We start from the raw sequence: 17,774 nt of genomic DNA, 5'->3' as shown, positions 1-17,774 counted from the left end.
CTGCATAGCTTATAGTATAGTAGCAATGTCAAGGCTCTGGAATTAAAAACAGGTGGGTTTCAATTCCTTTCCATCACTTACCAGCTATATAATTTGGTCATGCTACTTAACTTCCTCTAAAAATACAGATAGTATGAGCACTTACTAACTTGTTAATATTAAAAATGTATATAGAAACAGCTGAGCAAAGTGACACACATACAGAAAGCACTCAATGCACATTAGATAGCATCATAATAAATATTATCACATGTAGAGCTATCAGTTCTTAGGTGGGAAAATTCAATCCACAACAGAAAATTCTAGTGAAGGCATAGTGTCCTAAAACAGAGGTTCCACTGGATGAGAAAGATTTGTGGAATGAAGAGCTAATAATAATGAATAATGAAAGATTTGTGGAATTGAGGCCTACGTCTCCATGTACATATAAAACCCTAAACATCTGTCTCATCCAGTCATTTCATTCATTCCATAGGCCCTAAGAATTATCCCACCTAATTCACTTTCCATCACCACAAACTGTTTTTCAATGAACAGTTTTTTTCTGCCCTAGTCATATGAGAAACAAGGTGCAGTATAACAGCAATTCTTCAGTTAAAGAAGGAACTGGAATGAAATTTATTCTAATGTTGGAGAATGGCTGATGCATTTAAATGTTCTGTGACAGGAACTAGGGGAGGGTCACTGAGGTAAGACATGGCATGAGAAGGAGAACTTGAAATAAAAGAGAGAAGGAAGTTCACAGGCTGGATGCAGTGCCTCACGCCTGTAATCCCAGCACTTTGATAGGCTGAGGTGGGCGGATCGCAAGGTCAGCAGATTGAGACCATCCTGGCTAACACGGTGAAACCTGTCTCTACTAAAAACACAAAAAATTAGCCGGGCGTGGTGGCACACGCCTGTAGTCCCAGCTACTTGGGAGGTTGAGGCAGGAGCATCACTTGAACCCGGGAGGCAGAGGTTGCAATGAGCCTCAAAAAAAAAACAAAAACAAAAACAAAAAGCAGGCAGCTCACACCTGCAACCCTAACACTTTGGGAGGCTGAGGCGGGCAGATCATTTGAGGTCAGGAGTTTGAGACCAGCCTGGCCACCATGGTGAAACCCCATCTTTACTAAAAACATAAAATTAGCCAGGCATGGTGGCCGGCACCTGAATCCCAGCTACTCGGGAGGCTGACGCAGTAGAATCGCCTGAACCCAGGAGGCGGAGGTTGCAGTAAGCCAAGATCGCGCCACTGCACTCCAGCCTAGGCGAAACTCTGCCTCAAAAAAAAAAAAAGAAAGAAAATGAAATGCGGACTGTCTAATAGGGGCTGGGAAATAACAGAAAGAAAAGCAGCTATAGGGTTTTATCCTTTTCTAACATCAGGAGCCACCCTAATCCAGTAATGGGACCAGGAAAGAAGTTCCATAAGGAACTCTAGGGGCTGATGACCCCAGAAAAAGTTGTATATGTGGTGTTCCCTTCACCCCATAAAAAACTAAAGTATCTGTAACGGAGATTCAAGGCTACATGACAACTCAGGCTTTGATAAGTCAGGACCTACCATCACTAAATAAGGCATTTAAGGTGAAGAACATGTTAACAGTGTTAAGAACACTACTACATTTTTACTGCTCAAGGAAAATTACAGTCTGAAAACTCTTCGTGTACAAATCAGGTAATCCTGTCATCATACCTGTACCATCAAAGCTGCTATCTGGTAAAATTAATGATTTGTTTCTTTTCTTTATGTTCTTTCCTTTTTCTGCAGTACTCTCAGCTTCATGGATACACTCCACATTAAACCACAGTGAAACACTGAAACCTTCTGATAGGTGTGGCCAGCAGTTTTGCCCCAGCAACGGCAGGTGGACTGGGGCTATGTGCCAAGATGAAAGCAGCCGATGGGGAAAACTCTCTCTATCAGCCTCTTTCTTGCTCCGTGAAACTCGTGCTCTTCTCAATAAACCCATGGCCTTACTGTTTAAAATCCCAGGATACTTTTGTGATGAAACACTGTTGCTTAGATTCGGAGTGTGCAGTAAAGGGAAGGTTAGATACTGTGAAGGGCTCATAGTAGTATCACTTTCAATAATTTTCAGAATACCTAGAAGAAGAATTTTCTAGAGAAAAGGAAAAACAAATGAAACTTTCTAATCACGTAATAAAGTACATAATAATCTTGAAATTTACATTATAAATTAAAATACAAACATACCCATACATATCAGTATTCCTATTTAAATACTTTCTATCTCCCACATCTTTAAAATTTTCATTTTTTCATAGCTGAGATAAAATATGAAACAGATTTCATTCTTTTTTTTTTTTTTTTTTAAGACAGAGTCTCACTCTGTTGCCCAGGCTGGAGTGTAGTGGCGTGATCTCGGCTCACTGCAACCTCTGCCTCCCAGGTTCAGGCTATTCTCCTGCCTCAGCCTCCGGAGTAGTTGGGATTACAGCTGAGATTACCCCCACCACCCCCAGCTAATTTTTGTACTTTTAGTAGAAACAAGGTTTCATCATGTTGGCCAGGCTAGTCTCGCACTCCTGACCTCAGGTGATCCACCCACCTTGGCCTCCCAAAGTGCTGGGATTACAGGCGTGAGCCACCATGCCCATGCCCAGCCTTCATTCTTAAAATATGTTATCTTTTGTGGTTAATTTGTTTCATGTTTAGATTTTTTTTTTTTTTTTTTTTTTTTTAGACTGAGTTTAGCTCTTATTTCCCAGGCTGGAGTGCAATGGTACGATCTCAGGTCACTGCAACCTCTGCCTCCCAGGTTCAAGTGATTCTCCTGCCTCAGCCTCCTGAGTAGCTGGGTTTACAGGTGCATGCCACCACGCCCAGCTAATTTTTGTATTTTTCGTAGAGACGGGGTTTCATCATATTGGTCAGGCTGGTCTCGAACTCCTGACCTCAGGTGATCTGCCCGCCTCGGCCTCCCAAAATGCTGGGATTACAGGCGTGAGCCATGGTGCCCTGCCTTAGATGTTTTTTTGTTAAAATTTTTTTATTTTTAATTTTTGTGGATACATAGTTGGTACATATATTTATGGGGTACCTAGATTTTTTGATACATATTTAGATTTAATAGTTATGATTTGGTTTTAAATTTTAAATTAAAAATAATACTTATATCAAGAATCATTTCTACCAACGAAAAATGTTTATTTCTAAGTAAACTATGGTTCTTCTCCCAATTATTTTTAAATCAGAGATATAACCAGAGACATTACATATTCTCCAGATTTCTGACTTTAGAGCATGACTGTCTTCATAAAACTGAGTGTTCCATTACTTTCCAATTTATTTCACATGATTTTTTCATATCAAGTAAATTTTCTTTCATCTGTGTTTGGCAAACTGAAACAGGGTTTTAAACTTTTATTTATATTACAAGTTTTTGGTTAAACTGAAATGTAGAATTTATAGAAAATACAAGAGGAAATGCACATTTAATTAAAGGCAAGAACAATGACTAAGGAGAGAGAAGGAAAAAAATAGAAAAGATTAACCTAGTACAATGTCCTATTCATGCTTAAAATAACACCTGATGTTGATTATGATAATGACAAATATACTCAGAAGAAGTAATAAAAAAGCATTCCACAAATATAGCAGCCAGTTTTCAATGATCTACACTAGTGGTTTTTAACCCATGTTCCACAGAGCTCCCTTAGGAACCTTGGGACTGGAGCAGGGTGATAAAGTGGGCAGGGCTCTGGAACATCCAAATCCCACTATGAAACAGCTCCAAAGTTTTCTCTCTCATTTGCTTATGCTTCTAGTCAAGGTTTCATTATAAAAAGGGGTTTCTTAGCAAATAATAGTTTAAAAGACACTAAGCCACACCAATGGAAAGGGGAAGTGTAGACAATAACTGAAGAGTATAGTGGATAATAACCTTTTGAGAAGGATAATCCCTAAGATGGTTATAACTATTTACAATTAAGTTCTCTTTAGTAATTAAAATTATTCAGCTTTTCTGAAGCACAAAAATTGGGGATGGGGTGGGTAAAGAAAAGATAATCTCAGTGATATGTCTGGTTAATCAAAATTGAAGTGAAATGGTTAAAATATATGCAAGTAATTGAGCATTTCACACATAATAACATGAAATTGACTATACCAATTGTCACATCAAAAGAGCTTAGCAACATTTCTAAATAATTAAAAATACATTCTATTAAAAATTATAAGTGAAAGAATTTATCAGTGAAAAATGTAAAAATTATAGCATATTTACTGTGCAAGGAGATTTCTCCAGAAATATTCTCAAAAGAAGGGTTAGCTCTTCTGAACATGTTCTTGAACTCATCAAAGATACCAAAAGTTCCACCAATACTTTCTGGCATGCTAAATTAAAGAAAGAGGGAAAAAATTAAGGCTAGTACACAATTAGAGGAACAAATGAGCAATTTCACCAAAAGAGCTAAAATACTATTGTCACTTTTTGAATGGATTATAAAAAATCTAGTATAGCAATCACAAAATTTGCTGAAGAAATAGCCATATAACTAAATGTAAATCAACCAACCAACCGTCAAAAACAACAAAAACCACTTTTCTTTTTAATATTATTATTATTTTTAGACAGAGTCTCATTCTATCACCCAGGCTGGAGTGCAATGGCATGATCTCAGCTCACTGCAACCTCCACCTCCCAGGTACAAGTGATTCTCCTGCCTCAGCCTCTCGAGGAGCTGGGACTACAGGCACGTTTTACCACGCCCAGCTGATTTTTGTATTTTTAGTAGAGACGGGGTTTCATCATGTTGACCACGCTGGTCTCAAACTCCTGACCTCAGGTGATCCATCCGCCTCAGCCTCCCAAAGTGCTGGGATTACAGGCATAAGCCACCGTGCCCAGCCGGCATGAGCTCACTTTTCTTAAAGATTAATTAGCTACAAGTAAACTAAGAGCATTCTTTAAAGAAGCATAAATCAATATAATATTTGTTAAGCTAATACTTCTATATCATAAAATAGTCTGCTAACTTCTAATCTTGAAAATGTTTAAATTATATCTATCACTTTTTAAGTACAAAATTAGATGACAAGTAGTGGAAATATTAAAGATGCTTTAAATACTTAAATATCACCAACTATTTAGTTTGAACATTTTCTTTATTCCATCATAGATTTAGCATAAAACATAAATGATGATACACAAACTCATAGAATTCTTTAGAGCAAAATAATAACTAATATTTGTAGAGCAAATTATAGTGTTCAAAGTATTTTTACATGCTTTATTTCAGCTGATCCTCACCAAAAACAAAAAAACCCTACAAAATAAATATTATCTCCACTTTGACCTTAAAGAAATAATCTTGACTTAAAACCTGAGATAAGTTTTAAAAGATTGGTAGTTTTGGAAGACCTGGAGGTTAGAGAATAGAAGCTGTATTTAAGCAACATATTTTGCAGAAGCAATGAGCTGACACAGTAGCAAAATAGTCTGGAGAGACTATTTTGTCTGGAGACAAAATAGTCTGGAGAGACTACTTGCAATGAGACCATAAAATAGCATGGACTGTGTCCTGTACATAACATGAATCCATTAAAGGTTTTTAAGTAGGAAAATAATATGATCAAAGTGTGTGTGCTTAGTTTGTTTTTTTTTTTTTTCCAGTTCAAAACTAACAGATTCCAGTTAAAAATGGGGGAATGGATATATACACTTGCTTCTGTGTACTACTGAAAACTCACAGCATTAAAGTACAGAATTATAAGAAGGAAGAAACCCATAACAGCAAAAATATGTGGGGGCAGTGGGCATTGGGGCACATCTAGTGAAAGATTTAAAGATATTTCTTGAAGATGGAAAAGCAGATGGATAAAAGACAAAGCTGCAACCTAGAATTCCTTTGAATTAAAAAGAGGTGCAGAGCAGTAGGAAACCGAGCTGTCCATCTAAGGTCTGGAGAGAAAGTGAGAGTGCAGCTGACAATACAGGGATTAATGAAAGGTCTGTCTGTGAATATCCACCTCTCTCCTGTTTCTCAGTACAGAGCACAGATAGTTCAGTATTCATTTTTAGGTCCCAAACCTGATAACTCTTCTCTAAAGAAACGAAATGGATTACCAGGCAAAAGCTCAGGTGTATATAGGCTTTTAGCATCATGGCTACTGAGTGTAACTGTCCAGTCTGCAGACTGAACAAACTGCCTAACCAGAGGGAAAAGCAGAGACTAAAATAAAGCATGAATGCTGTATGCCAAGCCATGTATCCTAGTTTTGGGCTGTGATGCCTGGATCAAGAAAGGGATGCCTTTTTTCTCAGCACAAAGGTACTATAAGCCAGCCAAGCCCTATATGTGAAAGACGCATTTTTCTAAGGTATGCAAACTGCCATGCAGGGTAATAGTATCCCTAATGGTCCCCTAAAGTAAAGCTCTCTTCATTACAGTGTTTGGGAAGCCCCTAATCATCCAACGGCACATTCACACTGAGCTCTTCAACATACTACCCACTCAGGAAAGAGGCCAAAATAGAAAATAAATTCACTTTCACAGTATTAGAGGAAATCTCCAACAGTTTTACTAAATACAAATAGGCTAAAAAGGCTCATAAAAATATTAGAGAATTAGCAACCTAAAGCAGTAAAAACAATACTTAAAAAACAAGAAACAGACAAAACTGACCCCAGAGGAAAATGAGATAATCTGGGGACAGAAGAAACTTTAAGATGTTTGTTACTATAATCAAATATATACAAGGAGATATTATATCCTTATATGAAAAAGAAATAACCAGAAAACAATCAAACAAAAAAGAGTTCTTAAATATTAAAATTACCAAAATGAAAAGTTAAATAAAAGGTTGGGATTGAAAAAATGTCTCAAGATGTAGCATAAAAACAGTGACATAGTCAATATGACAGGAAAGATAATCTTATCTTTGCAAGATCAATTGGGAAGGCTCAAGATTACAATTAGAATACAAGAAAAAAAAGAGGAGGGAATATGGAGAGGAGAAAATTATTTTTTAAAATAATAAATCTTCATGATCCTGTATTAGATCTAAGACATGACACTAAAAGCAAAGCAATGAAAGTCAAAATAGACAAATAGGACTTCATAAAAATCTTTTAAAACGTACTATCAAAGTAAACCATCAAGAAAGTGAAGAGACAGCACAAATAATGGGAGAAAATATTTGCAAACCACATATCTGATGAGGACCTTCCATCTAGAATACATAAAAAAAACTCTTACTATTCAATAATCAAAACACAAATCACCAGTATAAAAATGGCTGAAGGATTTGGATAGACATTTCTCTGAAGAAATCCAAAGAAAATATGCAAATAGCTAATAAGCACACTGCTATGGTGTAAATATCTGTCCACTCCAAAACTCAAGTTGAAATTTGGTTTCCATTGTGGTAGTGTTAAGAGATAGGATATTTGGGAGGCGACTGGGTCATGAGGAGTCTGCCCTCATGGGTGGGATTTATGCCCTTATGAAAGGGAGAGTTCAGCCCCTTTTTGCCTCTCTTCCTTTCTGCCTTTTGCCATGTGAGGATGCAGCAAGAAGACCCTTGCCAGATGCTGGCACTTTGATCTTGGACTTTCAGTCTCTAGAACTATGAGAAAATAAATTTCTGTTCATTATAAATCACTCAGTCTATGGTATTCCGTTATAGTAGCACAAAAGGGACTAAGGCACACACAAAGATATACTTAATACATTAGCCTTCAGGGAAATACCAATCAAAACCACAGCGAGATACCACTTCATATCCACTAGGATAGATATAATTAAAAAGGCATATAACAACAAGTGTTGGCAAGAATGTGAAGAAATTAGAACCCTTATACACTGATGGTAAGAATGTAAAATGGTATAGCCATTTTGGGCAATCGTCTGTCAATTTCTCAAATGATTAAACACAGAGTTACCATATGACCCAAAAGAAATGACTCAAGAGAAATGAAAACATATGTTCACACAAGAAAACTGTACATGAGTGTTCATAGCAGCATTATTCATAGTAGCAAAAAAGTAGGACAACCCAAATGTCCATCAACTGAAGAATGGAAAAATCAAATGCAGTATACCCACACAGTGGAATGTTATTTCAGCCAAAAAAAAAGAAGCAGAGAAGGGGAAAAGTAACTTTATAGTGGAGAGACCTGACAAACACTACTTAATGCAAGTGATCAGGGTCAACATCAGCAATTATAAATCATGTTGACAATATGTACCCTTGATATGATTTAATGACAATGGCACTCTGCTTCTATGATCTTCCTCTCAAAAGCCCATACCCCTAGTGTAATCATGACTTTTGACCAAGGTGCCAAAACTTTCATTCAATGGGGGAGGGACAGCCTCTTCAACAAATGGTGCTGAGAAAATTGGATATTCACATGCAAAAATATAATAATAAAGTTGGGTCCTTACCTAACCCCGTATACAAAATTTAACTCAAAATGAATTCAGGACCTACATGTAAAACTATATATCTCTCAGAATAAAACTTACAGGAACACTCCATAATACTGGATTTGTCAATGATTTCTTAGATATGACACCAAAGGTACAGCCAACTAAATAAAAAAATAGATAAATTGGACTTCAAAATGAAAAACTTTTGTGCATCAAAGGATACTATCAACAGAGTAAAAAGACAACCCACAGAATAGGAGAAAATATTAACATATCACATATCTGATAAGGAATCAATATCCAGAATATATAGAGGACTCTTAAACCTCAACAACAAAAAAAGAAACAACCCAATTCGAACATAAGCAGAGGGCTTGAATAGACATTTCTTCAAACAAGATATACAAATAGCCAATAAGCACATGAAAAGAGGTTCAACATCACTAATCATTAGGGAAATACAAATCAAAATCACAAGATAGCACAATGAGAAAAATGTCAAACAAATTCTAATACAGGGACATTCTTCAAAATACCTGACCAGTGCCCCTCAAAACTATCAAGGCCAACAAAAACAAGGAAAGTCTGAGAAACTGTTACAGTCAAGAGGTACCTAAGAAGACATGACAACTAACTATTATGTAGTATTATCCTGGATAAAATCTTTGAACAGAAAAAGGACATTATGTAAAAATTTAAGAAATCTGAATTATGGACTTTAGTCAATAATAACATATCAATATAAGTTCATTAATTATAATACATATATCACAAAAAGTTAGATGTTAATAATAAGGCAAACTGGCAGAGAAGGGTGTAATGAGGGAACTCTATAATAGCTGTTCAATTTCTCTGTAAATCTAAAGGTGTTCTAAAAAATAGTCTATTAATAAAAACTGAAGGAGAATTGCTTAACCTGGGAGGCAGAGGTTGCAGTGAACTGAGATCGCACCACTGCACTCCAGCCTGGGCGACAAGAGCAAAACTCTGTCTACAAGAAAAAAACAAAAAACAAAAAAACCTGAAAAAACGAATCCATACAAAGTAAGATATTTAAAACATGATTAGAGAACTAAAGTGCTGAAACATTCTACCACATGAATGAAGGTTGAAAGCATCATGCTATGTGAAAGAAACCAGTCACAAAAGACCACATATTCCATGTATATGGAAAAACATCCAGAAGAGAAAGTAAATGAGTAATTGCAGAAGAATCCATGTAGGGGAAGGTTAAGAGGCAATAGGCAATGACTGCTTAAGGGTACAGGGTTTCTTTTGGAGGTGATGAAAATGTTCTAAAATTAATTGTGGTGATGGTTGCACAGCTCTGTAAATAAACTGCCTACTACAAAACACTGAACTCTACACTTTAAATAGGTGAAAGTTATGGTATGGGAATTATATCCCAATAAAGCTGTTATTAAATAATGGAACATAATTCCTCAGAGTTAAAATGGAAACACATATTCAGAACATAAGGGTTCACTAAGTGCCTAGCGTAATAAATAAAAATACACCCATATACTAAATAAGTAAATGAATGAGAAGAGAAAGCTTTTCCTTACAGTACAATCTCAGTGAATAAATGCAGAAGGAATGATGGAAATAGAAAATCACTATTTGGCAGATACCACAGAATTAACTGTCTCAGTCAAGAATCATCATACTTTCATATTTTTCCATAATACTAAAATTAGTGGATAAAAGAATGAGAAAAAGTATATTTACATAGTCTCAAGTTATCTTCCCACAAGATACTTATTAATTATAAAGGGATAATAGTACTTCACAATAGAGAAATGGCAAACACCTCCTTAACCACATGATCAAAGTTAACATCACCAATAGTAAGATCCAGATATCATAAATCCTTTTGATTTGATGCACTCAGAAGGACCCAATATCACTTCTGAGTATTCCTGCCAAAAATGTATAACCTGAATTTAATCATGAGAAAACATCACACAAACCAAAATTAACATCTCGTGTAGGCTAGCCTTAAATTCTCCAATTAAAATGTAGATTTCTTGTGATTAGCAATCATATTATACATTCATTATGACTTCTGAGGAAGTCCCAAGTACAGAGTAATCAATATCAGATATGGCAACAACATGGCGTTAGACTGGGTTACAGTCCCCACAATGCCACTTCTATGTATACGACCCTGAACAACTCAACCCCTTGGAATCTAGATTTTCCTCTCTATGAACATACTTGCACTCTGTCTATTTCATTGTGTGGATCTGAGGAACAAATGGGATAATGCATATAAAGACGCTTTTCTGAAATCACAGAGCACTATGCCAATAGAAGACTTTTTTTTTGAGACAGGGTCTTGCTCTGTCACCCAGACTGGAGTGCAGTGGCACGATCATGGCTCACTGCAGCCTTGGCCTCCTGGGCCTAAGTGATCCTCCCACCTCAGCCTCCTGAGTAGCTAGGACCACAGGCATGCGCCACCACACCTGGCTGATTTTTATAGATGGGGTCTCTCTATATTGCCCAGGCTGGTCTTGAACTCCCAGGCTCAAGTGATCCGCCTACCACCTCAGCCTCCCAAAGTGCTGAGATCACAGGCACGAGCCACCACATCCGGCCAGAAGCCATTATTATCAACTTTTCACATAAAATAATTTCAGAGCTATTGTTTAAAACAAACAGTTTCAACTTACCTTGAAAATCAGAATCGGCCTGTGATAAAATACTCAAGAACCCTCCTAAAAGATTTTTCACAGTTCCCTGAAGATTACAAAAAAAAATACAAAATTAAATTACTTACCTCACAGAAGCATGAGACAACTGTAATGTCATAATAAATTATATGATAGGGTATCTACTATATATGTATATATGTATTTTCAAATGACTAAAAAGACTACTATGTGTAGGATTATACTAATTTTCATTTTCTTTTTATACTGTTTTTAAATTTTCTGATTTTTCAAAACAGTGAGCATATATTCAAATTAAATGCATTTAAAAAAATATTACCCATTCTCAGAAATAGATGAGATTTTACAACTGGCTAGCAAAGGACATTAATTTTTTACGCCACTTTAAAAAAACTATGGAATTAGAAGATTTTGGAATACCACTTGTAGGTAAAAACACACCTGAGGTACCAGAAAAGATAAGTAATCATCTCAAATAATTTTCAGAAAAGTTGGGTTATACATAAGGAGATATTATTGGGTGATGAGTCTGATAAATATTGATCATATTTAACTAAATGAATCTTTTACCTGTTGCATAAGCAGAAAAATATTGTTTTCTTTCTGCCTAATAATTCTCAAAAAACTCTCAAATACATGGGCAAGCACATCAAGCTTGGCTTTACTAGCAGAAAGCAAATTTAATTCCAGCATACAAATCTCAGGATATATTATTTCCCCTTGAGTGAGGTTTTCGATTAAGTCATTTGGACTGCTTGATGCACTGAAACCTTCTGTTTCAGACTTTAAGTCTACCCCTGAAAAGAGAAAAACAAAAGATTATTTTTATTCCCTAAACACTAAATATTTCAAAATTTATTAATCATTTAGAAGATCTAGTGGCAAAAGTACTATTCAGAGGATGCTTACAAAACCTTTTCCAATCTTTTCCTACAACACAACTTATGACAATGATATGGGTATTCTGAAGATTAATAAGTTGCCTTAAAAGCAATTTTCATCTTCAGTAGAACTACAAATTTTACAAATAAACAAGAATTTTTACAGACATATGATACAGATTTAACACATCCCATGGACACAACTTTTAAAAAAAAACCCTATTCAAACTTTCTGACCCCCCAAATACCTAAATCACAGAGCAGTTCAATTTGCCTACCCAAATCTTTGTGAAAATAGCAGGCTTGGCTATTGGTTGGATGAATTATCGATTTTGCCGACTTCATAACTGAGAAACAATCCTGTTTTTATTGAATATTGCATTTTGGAAAAATTGACTTCTAAGATCTTTTAAGACTGCTGTGCTCTTAATAAAACGTTGATATAGTTAAGAAATTTATAAATTTTACTAACCAGTTACGATTACAACATCACCCAGGTTATCTATTTCTATTTTATTATCTATTTCTAGTATTTATTGTCTTTCACACTAGAATATACATGAAACTGGGGAAGTTGTCCTTCACTCCACGTTCTTAGGCACTCAGACGATGTTTGTGATAACAAACTATATCACATTGTTGCATGTATGAATGCCAGACTGTTGGGAAGATCAATAAAATGATAATGCAACATACTTGTTAAACTGTAAGGCAATACAAAATTCTAAAGTGGTATTATTATGAACCATTTTGCTATTCAATGATCTGGCTTGCAGATCTAATCACAAGAACTTCAATTATATTTTACCATCATCCTGGGTTTTGCCATCTTCAGGACTGCTTTCACTATCTGCTTCATAACCTTCTTCTTCAACTAAAAGCTTAAAACTACAACACTGAGAATCCTCAGCTTCTTCTGAAAAATCACCAGGCTGGGATGACAATTCTTCTGCAGATTGATGACTCTATAAATCAGTGTAATTCAAAGGTAAAAGTTGCAATATTTGCTTGTTTTTAGTATAGAATACTTATTATTCAAAAGTCATGTTAAGGACAGTTTCAATATTTTCTTAAAGAAAAAAACTTAGTAATATGAATCATTATAAATTATGAAATTCACTCAGCAAAATTTCCCAGATGCTTTCAGACAACTTAATACCTCAAAAAAGGGGGTTTCTAACAAAGTAAGTTATAGGTCATTTATTATTTATTAATAAATAAATATATGTAAGAAATTTCATTCTAGTTATACAATAGGAAATGACTAAAAACCACAATGTGGTGAAATTTTACTTCATACAATTTAATACTAATATATATTATTTGTGCACATTTGTTAATAATAAAGATTTTTTCATAAGGATTTTTATAAATGCCTCATAAATTAGGTACTAGAGCAGACAAGACATTTTTTTCAAAGGGATTAATTAAAATATCTCGGAATGCAACCGTCTACATAACAAGCCTCTCAGAAATCAAGAGTTCCAGTATTAACTTCCTGTGTAAGAAAGAAATTTTCCTTTTCTTATAAAAATGTCACTAATACCTTCATTTCAGAAAACATTTTCACCTAAAGAAGCTCAGAATACTTCATCATTGTAACAACAATAAAAGGTAGAATAAAGTAGGTATTTTAACATTTTACAGTTAATCAATTCAGTAATATGATGAACATATTAATAGCTATTTCAGCATGTTTTTAAGTTATGCCAAATAGTAACATACAATGTTATTTCAAAACCTTATAAAACATCATATACATGGCTAGATCAAGGAATTAAAAGAGAAGTTATATAAAAAATAAAGGACAGATGGCAATTAAAGGTAAAATAAACATAAAATGAGAGGGAAATGAGCTAATTACGCACCATATAATTTTAGGAAAGAAAATTAAAATAGTTGTTTTAGGAAAAAACATTAAACAACTAAAACATTGTGATTGCTATTTTCTATGTAAATACTAGTCATTTTTATGTTGAACGATTTAAAATTAATGTGAGTGGAGAGTTCTGGAAATATTAGCTGTACCATCAAAGAACTAGATAGGATAGGTAAATCATCACCATCCCTGAATTAGCATTTAATAAACTATCAAGTATATGTAAAATATACCAAATCAAGTAATATATTTGTCTTAACTGTAAGTAATTCTCAGTAAATTTCCAGATTAGATAAGGAAAAGCATATCATATTGCTCTCCTGTTATGTATAAGACAGGGCAATGACAAAATACTGTTCATCCCATCATATATCCATCATGTGGAGATAAGATCCACTGAACTCATCTGACCAAGTCCTAGTCCATGTGCTCTAATGACATTCATCAGCATCCTAGTCTCATCCCAACTTCCACCTCTGCTGGTCATACCCAAAGAACACAACTATATGTTGTTATTCATACCTTCTCAGTCACAGCATCACTATGTTCAACATCTGCTGAATAATTCCCGAGGGCAACTCGAAGCAGGGCATCAAATAAAGGCTTTGCTAGTTGTGTTTCAATTACCTTTGACTGGGAAAGATGGTCCCTCATTTCAAATAATATATTTTCCACAGACAAGTTCTAAGGTAAAATAAAAGAGACTAAGAATATTAATAACTATTTAAAAAACTAAATGATGAAAAAATAAATATTTACCTAACTATAAAGCTAATCCATTTACTTGCAGTTGATATGAAAGTAAAATGACTATATAAATATCTAGCTCTATACAAACATCCTGTGAAAATTAATAACATTTTTATTGATAAAATACTTAGTTCATCTTATTTGGTTTTCATTGCAGCATGGTAAAGAAATGAAGCTAAGAAAAGAAGTCAAAGCAAGACTGAAGAGATTTGTGCGCTGTGTTAAAGCGTGTGAATTTCAATTGTGGAAATTCAGTGTGGAAGCATCAGGACTTTTTAGAGACAAGGCAACATGGAGGCTGGAACTGAAGTAGGAAGAGCCTGTTGGCTGGCTGAACAGTTAGGGGTAAGTTAGTGAGGACAGAAGAGGTCTGCCATATTCCCAGTCCCTGGATTCCTTTTTAGTCGAGAAATGATCTCAGGAGAAAACTTGTAAGAATGTGAGGGAAAGCAGAAAAGGTTAGGGGAAGAATCTGGACAAAGATGTGGTTTTAGGAGAAGTCTAGTCCTAGCCTCATTTCCTGGGAAGCTCTGGAGCCTGAAGTGCCCCACAGTGATTGTCGCCACTTCTTAGAGCCACATCTATCAGCATTAGCTATGAGCATCCTTCCCGGGCAACTCCTTGTGAGGCATCTCCCATCGGCCAAGGGCGATTCCTGGAAGACGGGTGCTGATGTGCAGATGGTGAATGGGTGATCAGTTTGGTAAAGGAGATCTGGGCAGGGCAGCCAACAGCATCACACAAAGATTTAGATCTTTCAACTTTGAAACACAATATCCATTATTATTCATCTGACACTTAAAAAATGTGTGTGTGTATGTCTGTGTAAGTGTGTGTATATATATATAAAACATAATATATATAAAATCTAATATATATTACATTATATATAATATATATTACATAATATATCTATTTATGTATATATATTACATAACAGCTGAACTAAGGACACGGTATTACCTGATTAGGTAACTCCAATTCCATCTTCTGTTGACTAGTTCTGGCACCATGAAGACAAATGGCCAGAAGAGCTTCCAAAAGTCGTATACTCTGAAGTGAGGTCTCACTTTCTTGACTTGTAAGTATCTTTGCTTCCTCGGGAGCAGCTTCACTAGCTGAAATTTGTTCCACATTCATGGAAGAAATATGCTGTAACTCTAATTTACCTAAACTGTCAGCACTCTTTTTTAGACTACCTAGTTCTGATGGTATGGGGTCACTTTTTATAGTCAAAGATAATAAATCTTCCTTCATAGTTATCTCAGGTTGAGAAATTCTGTTTAAATCCTGGTTTTCATTTACAGTTGTATCTCCCTCCTTTTTTCCTTGCTCCTCTTTGTGACTTCTGAACAGTTTCTGTATTATCATAAATATTAACTTATGGCATACTTGGAAACCACCAAACCTATAAAACTGTTTCTGGAAGACTGAACTCAACATGTAGATCCAACGACACATAGACCAAATGTCTGCTGCTTGGTGCATATGTTCAGGAGAAGGCAAGGCAAGTCTCTCGAGAGATAAACATGGCAGCATATGACTTAAAGGCTCGCTGGCTGTGCTGTCATAGCCAGAAGTATCTTCTGAGTCATTGGCCAACTCCCTATCAGACTCTGCTTCTTTACTTATGCATAAAAATGCCACACAGAGGAATAGGTTTATTGTGTTGATATGAACATCCTGGTTAACAGTCTTCCACCTCTTTGGATAAGCTTCTTTGAGGCCAGCATAAAATCTGCTGAGACTCTGAGGAGAATCTGAATAAGCTTGCTGATGATGAAAAGAAGTACCTACATGTACAGAGGACAACTCCTTCTGTTCACTGTCTATCCCATCAATACCTGGAACTGAGGCATCTTTCTGTTGCTCCTCTAGGCTGATTATCAGAGTTTCAAATGCTTTTAGAGAATGACTTCGAATACCATTTAAGTAATTTAATTCGATTATTTGATTTACTCCATTACAACTCAAAAACAAATTTCTTATTACCCTGTGAAAGAAAAAAAGCATATAAAAAGTTTTAAATAAAGAAACATCATTAATAAATAGGTACATATAGTATTTAATATATTGGTATTGCATGTGGGATATACTAACCACTACCTAATTTTATCCATCAATTATCAGGCTAAAGTTAGATATAATCAGGACCTCAAGTTACTTTCTAATTACTCTGATATCCTTCTTCAAACATTTGTATATATGGCTCCAGCAGTGTCTAGAAACAAAAGATTACCTGTCCACACATTAAATGAAGCAATTCAAGGAATAATATTTTTCTCCAAATGGCAAATTCTATATAAATTCTGAACATCACAGCCACCACCACACTCGTGATAGACACTCTGAGGGCAGGTAAGCATGTGTTTGTTCATTAGTTTTTCCGCCTGATGGTTCATTTGGGAATTTTTGTTTATTTTAAATCTATGCCTTATGAAGAGAAAGAATCACACTACAGAGCTGAAAATCTTCAGAAGGTTCGGCATCACATGAATTTCCCTTCTAACTGGGCTAGTTGCACAGAGTCAATAGTACAAATACTATAAAAGGTTTTCAGCTCTGTCTCAGGTGAGATTTGTGTCTAGATCATTGGAATCCTACTAATAACTTTAACATAAGCCAGCTAGGTGATTCTCAGCCCTCCTATCACAAAGATCTAGGTTGTCCACAAATATGCCAAAGAGTTACAAAACTTTCTAATCAGTCAGTTCTATTTAAACGATGTCAAAACATCAGAAAAATTTTTAAATGACTGTAAGGCAATGATTTAATGTCTATAATAGTTTTAAAGTAGTTGTACTAAGATGGACCAAAAAATGCCACACATGAAGATATTAATGATAGGATATATTTGTATAAATTTCTAAAATGCTATATGCATTAATTTGAAAGGCCAATCTACCTATCAGAAGCAAGCTTTATTTATAAAATTATTTTTAAATGCACCAGATTTGGCAATCACAAAGTCTGGAAAACTCATTGATATGATTAAAAGTAATCTTAATTTTCTTATTTTTGCTTATCTATATTTTCTAATTTTTCTGCATATATTACAGAGGTTATAAATGTAAATTTAATATTTTAAAATTAACAATCCCATTAATGCCACTGCCTCAATAATCATTTTATGTATTTTACATATACTACATATTTTACATAGTTGTAAATAAGTGAACACTATTTTTTTTTTTTTTTTTTTTT

At 35.0% G+C, this 17,774-nt stretch overlaps 1 protein-coding gene across 5 annotated transcripts in view; it reads right to left on the bottom strand.

Moving 5' to 3' along the window:
* The window catches only part of LYST (lysosomal trafficking regulator), a 212,479-nt gene that overhangs the window by 123,056 nt on the left and 71,649 nt on the right, over positions 1-17,774 (bottom strand). For all 5 annotated transcript variants that reach the window (XM_023216208.1, XM_023216210.3, XM_023216211.3 and 2 more), the window contains 7 exons: positions 15,534-16,563; positions 14,343-14,504; positions 12,750-12,906; positions 11,631-11,857; positions 11,061-11,127; positions 4,236-4,345; positions 1,682-2,108 (listed from right to left, as the gene is read on the bottom strand). In XM_023216208.1, coding sequence (XP_023071976.1) covers positions 1,682-2,108; positions 4,236-4,345; positions 11,061-11,127; positions 11,631-11,857; positions 12,750-12,906; positions 14,343-14,504; positions 15,534-16,563 — 2,180 coding nt within the window. The remainder of the gene's footprint in view (positions 1-1,681; positions 2,109-4,235; positions 4,346-11,060; positions 11,128-11,630; positions 11,858-12,749; positions 12,907-14,342; positions 14,505-15,533; positions 16,564-17,774) is intronic.

The sequence above is a fragment of the Piliocolobus tephrosceles genome, chromosome 1 (genome assembly GCF_002776525.5).
Source record: "Piliocolobus tephrosceles isolate RC106 chromosome 1, ASM277652v3, whole genome shotgun sequence".
In the NCBI taxonomy this organism is placed as follows: domain Eukaryota; kingdom Metazoa; phylum Chordata; class Mammalia; order Primates; family Cercopithecidae; genus Piliocolobus; species Piliocolobus tephrosceles.
This window is presented reverse-complemented; position numbering and strand designations above follow the sequence as displayed.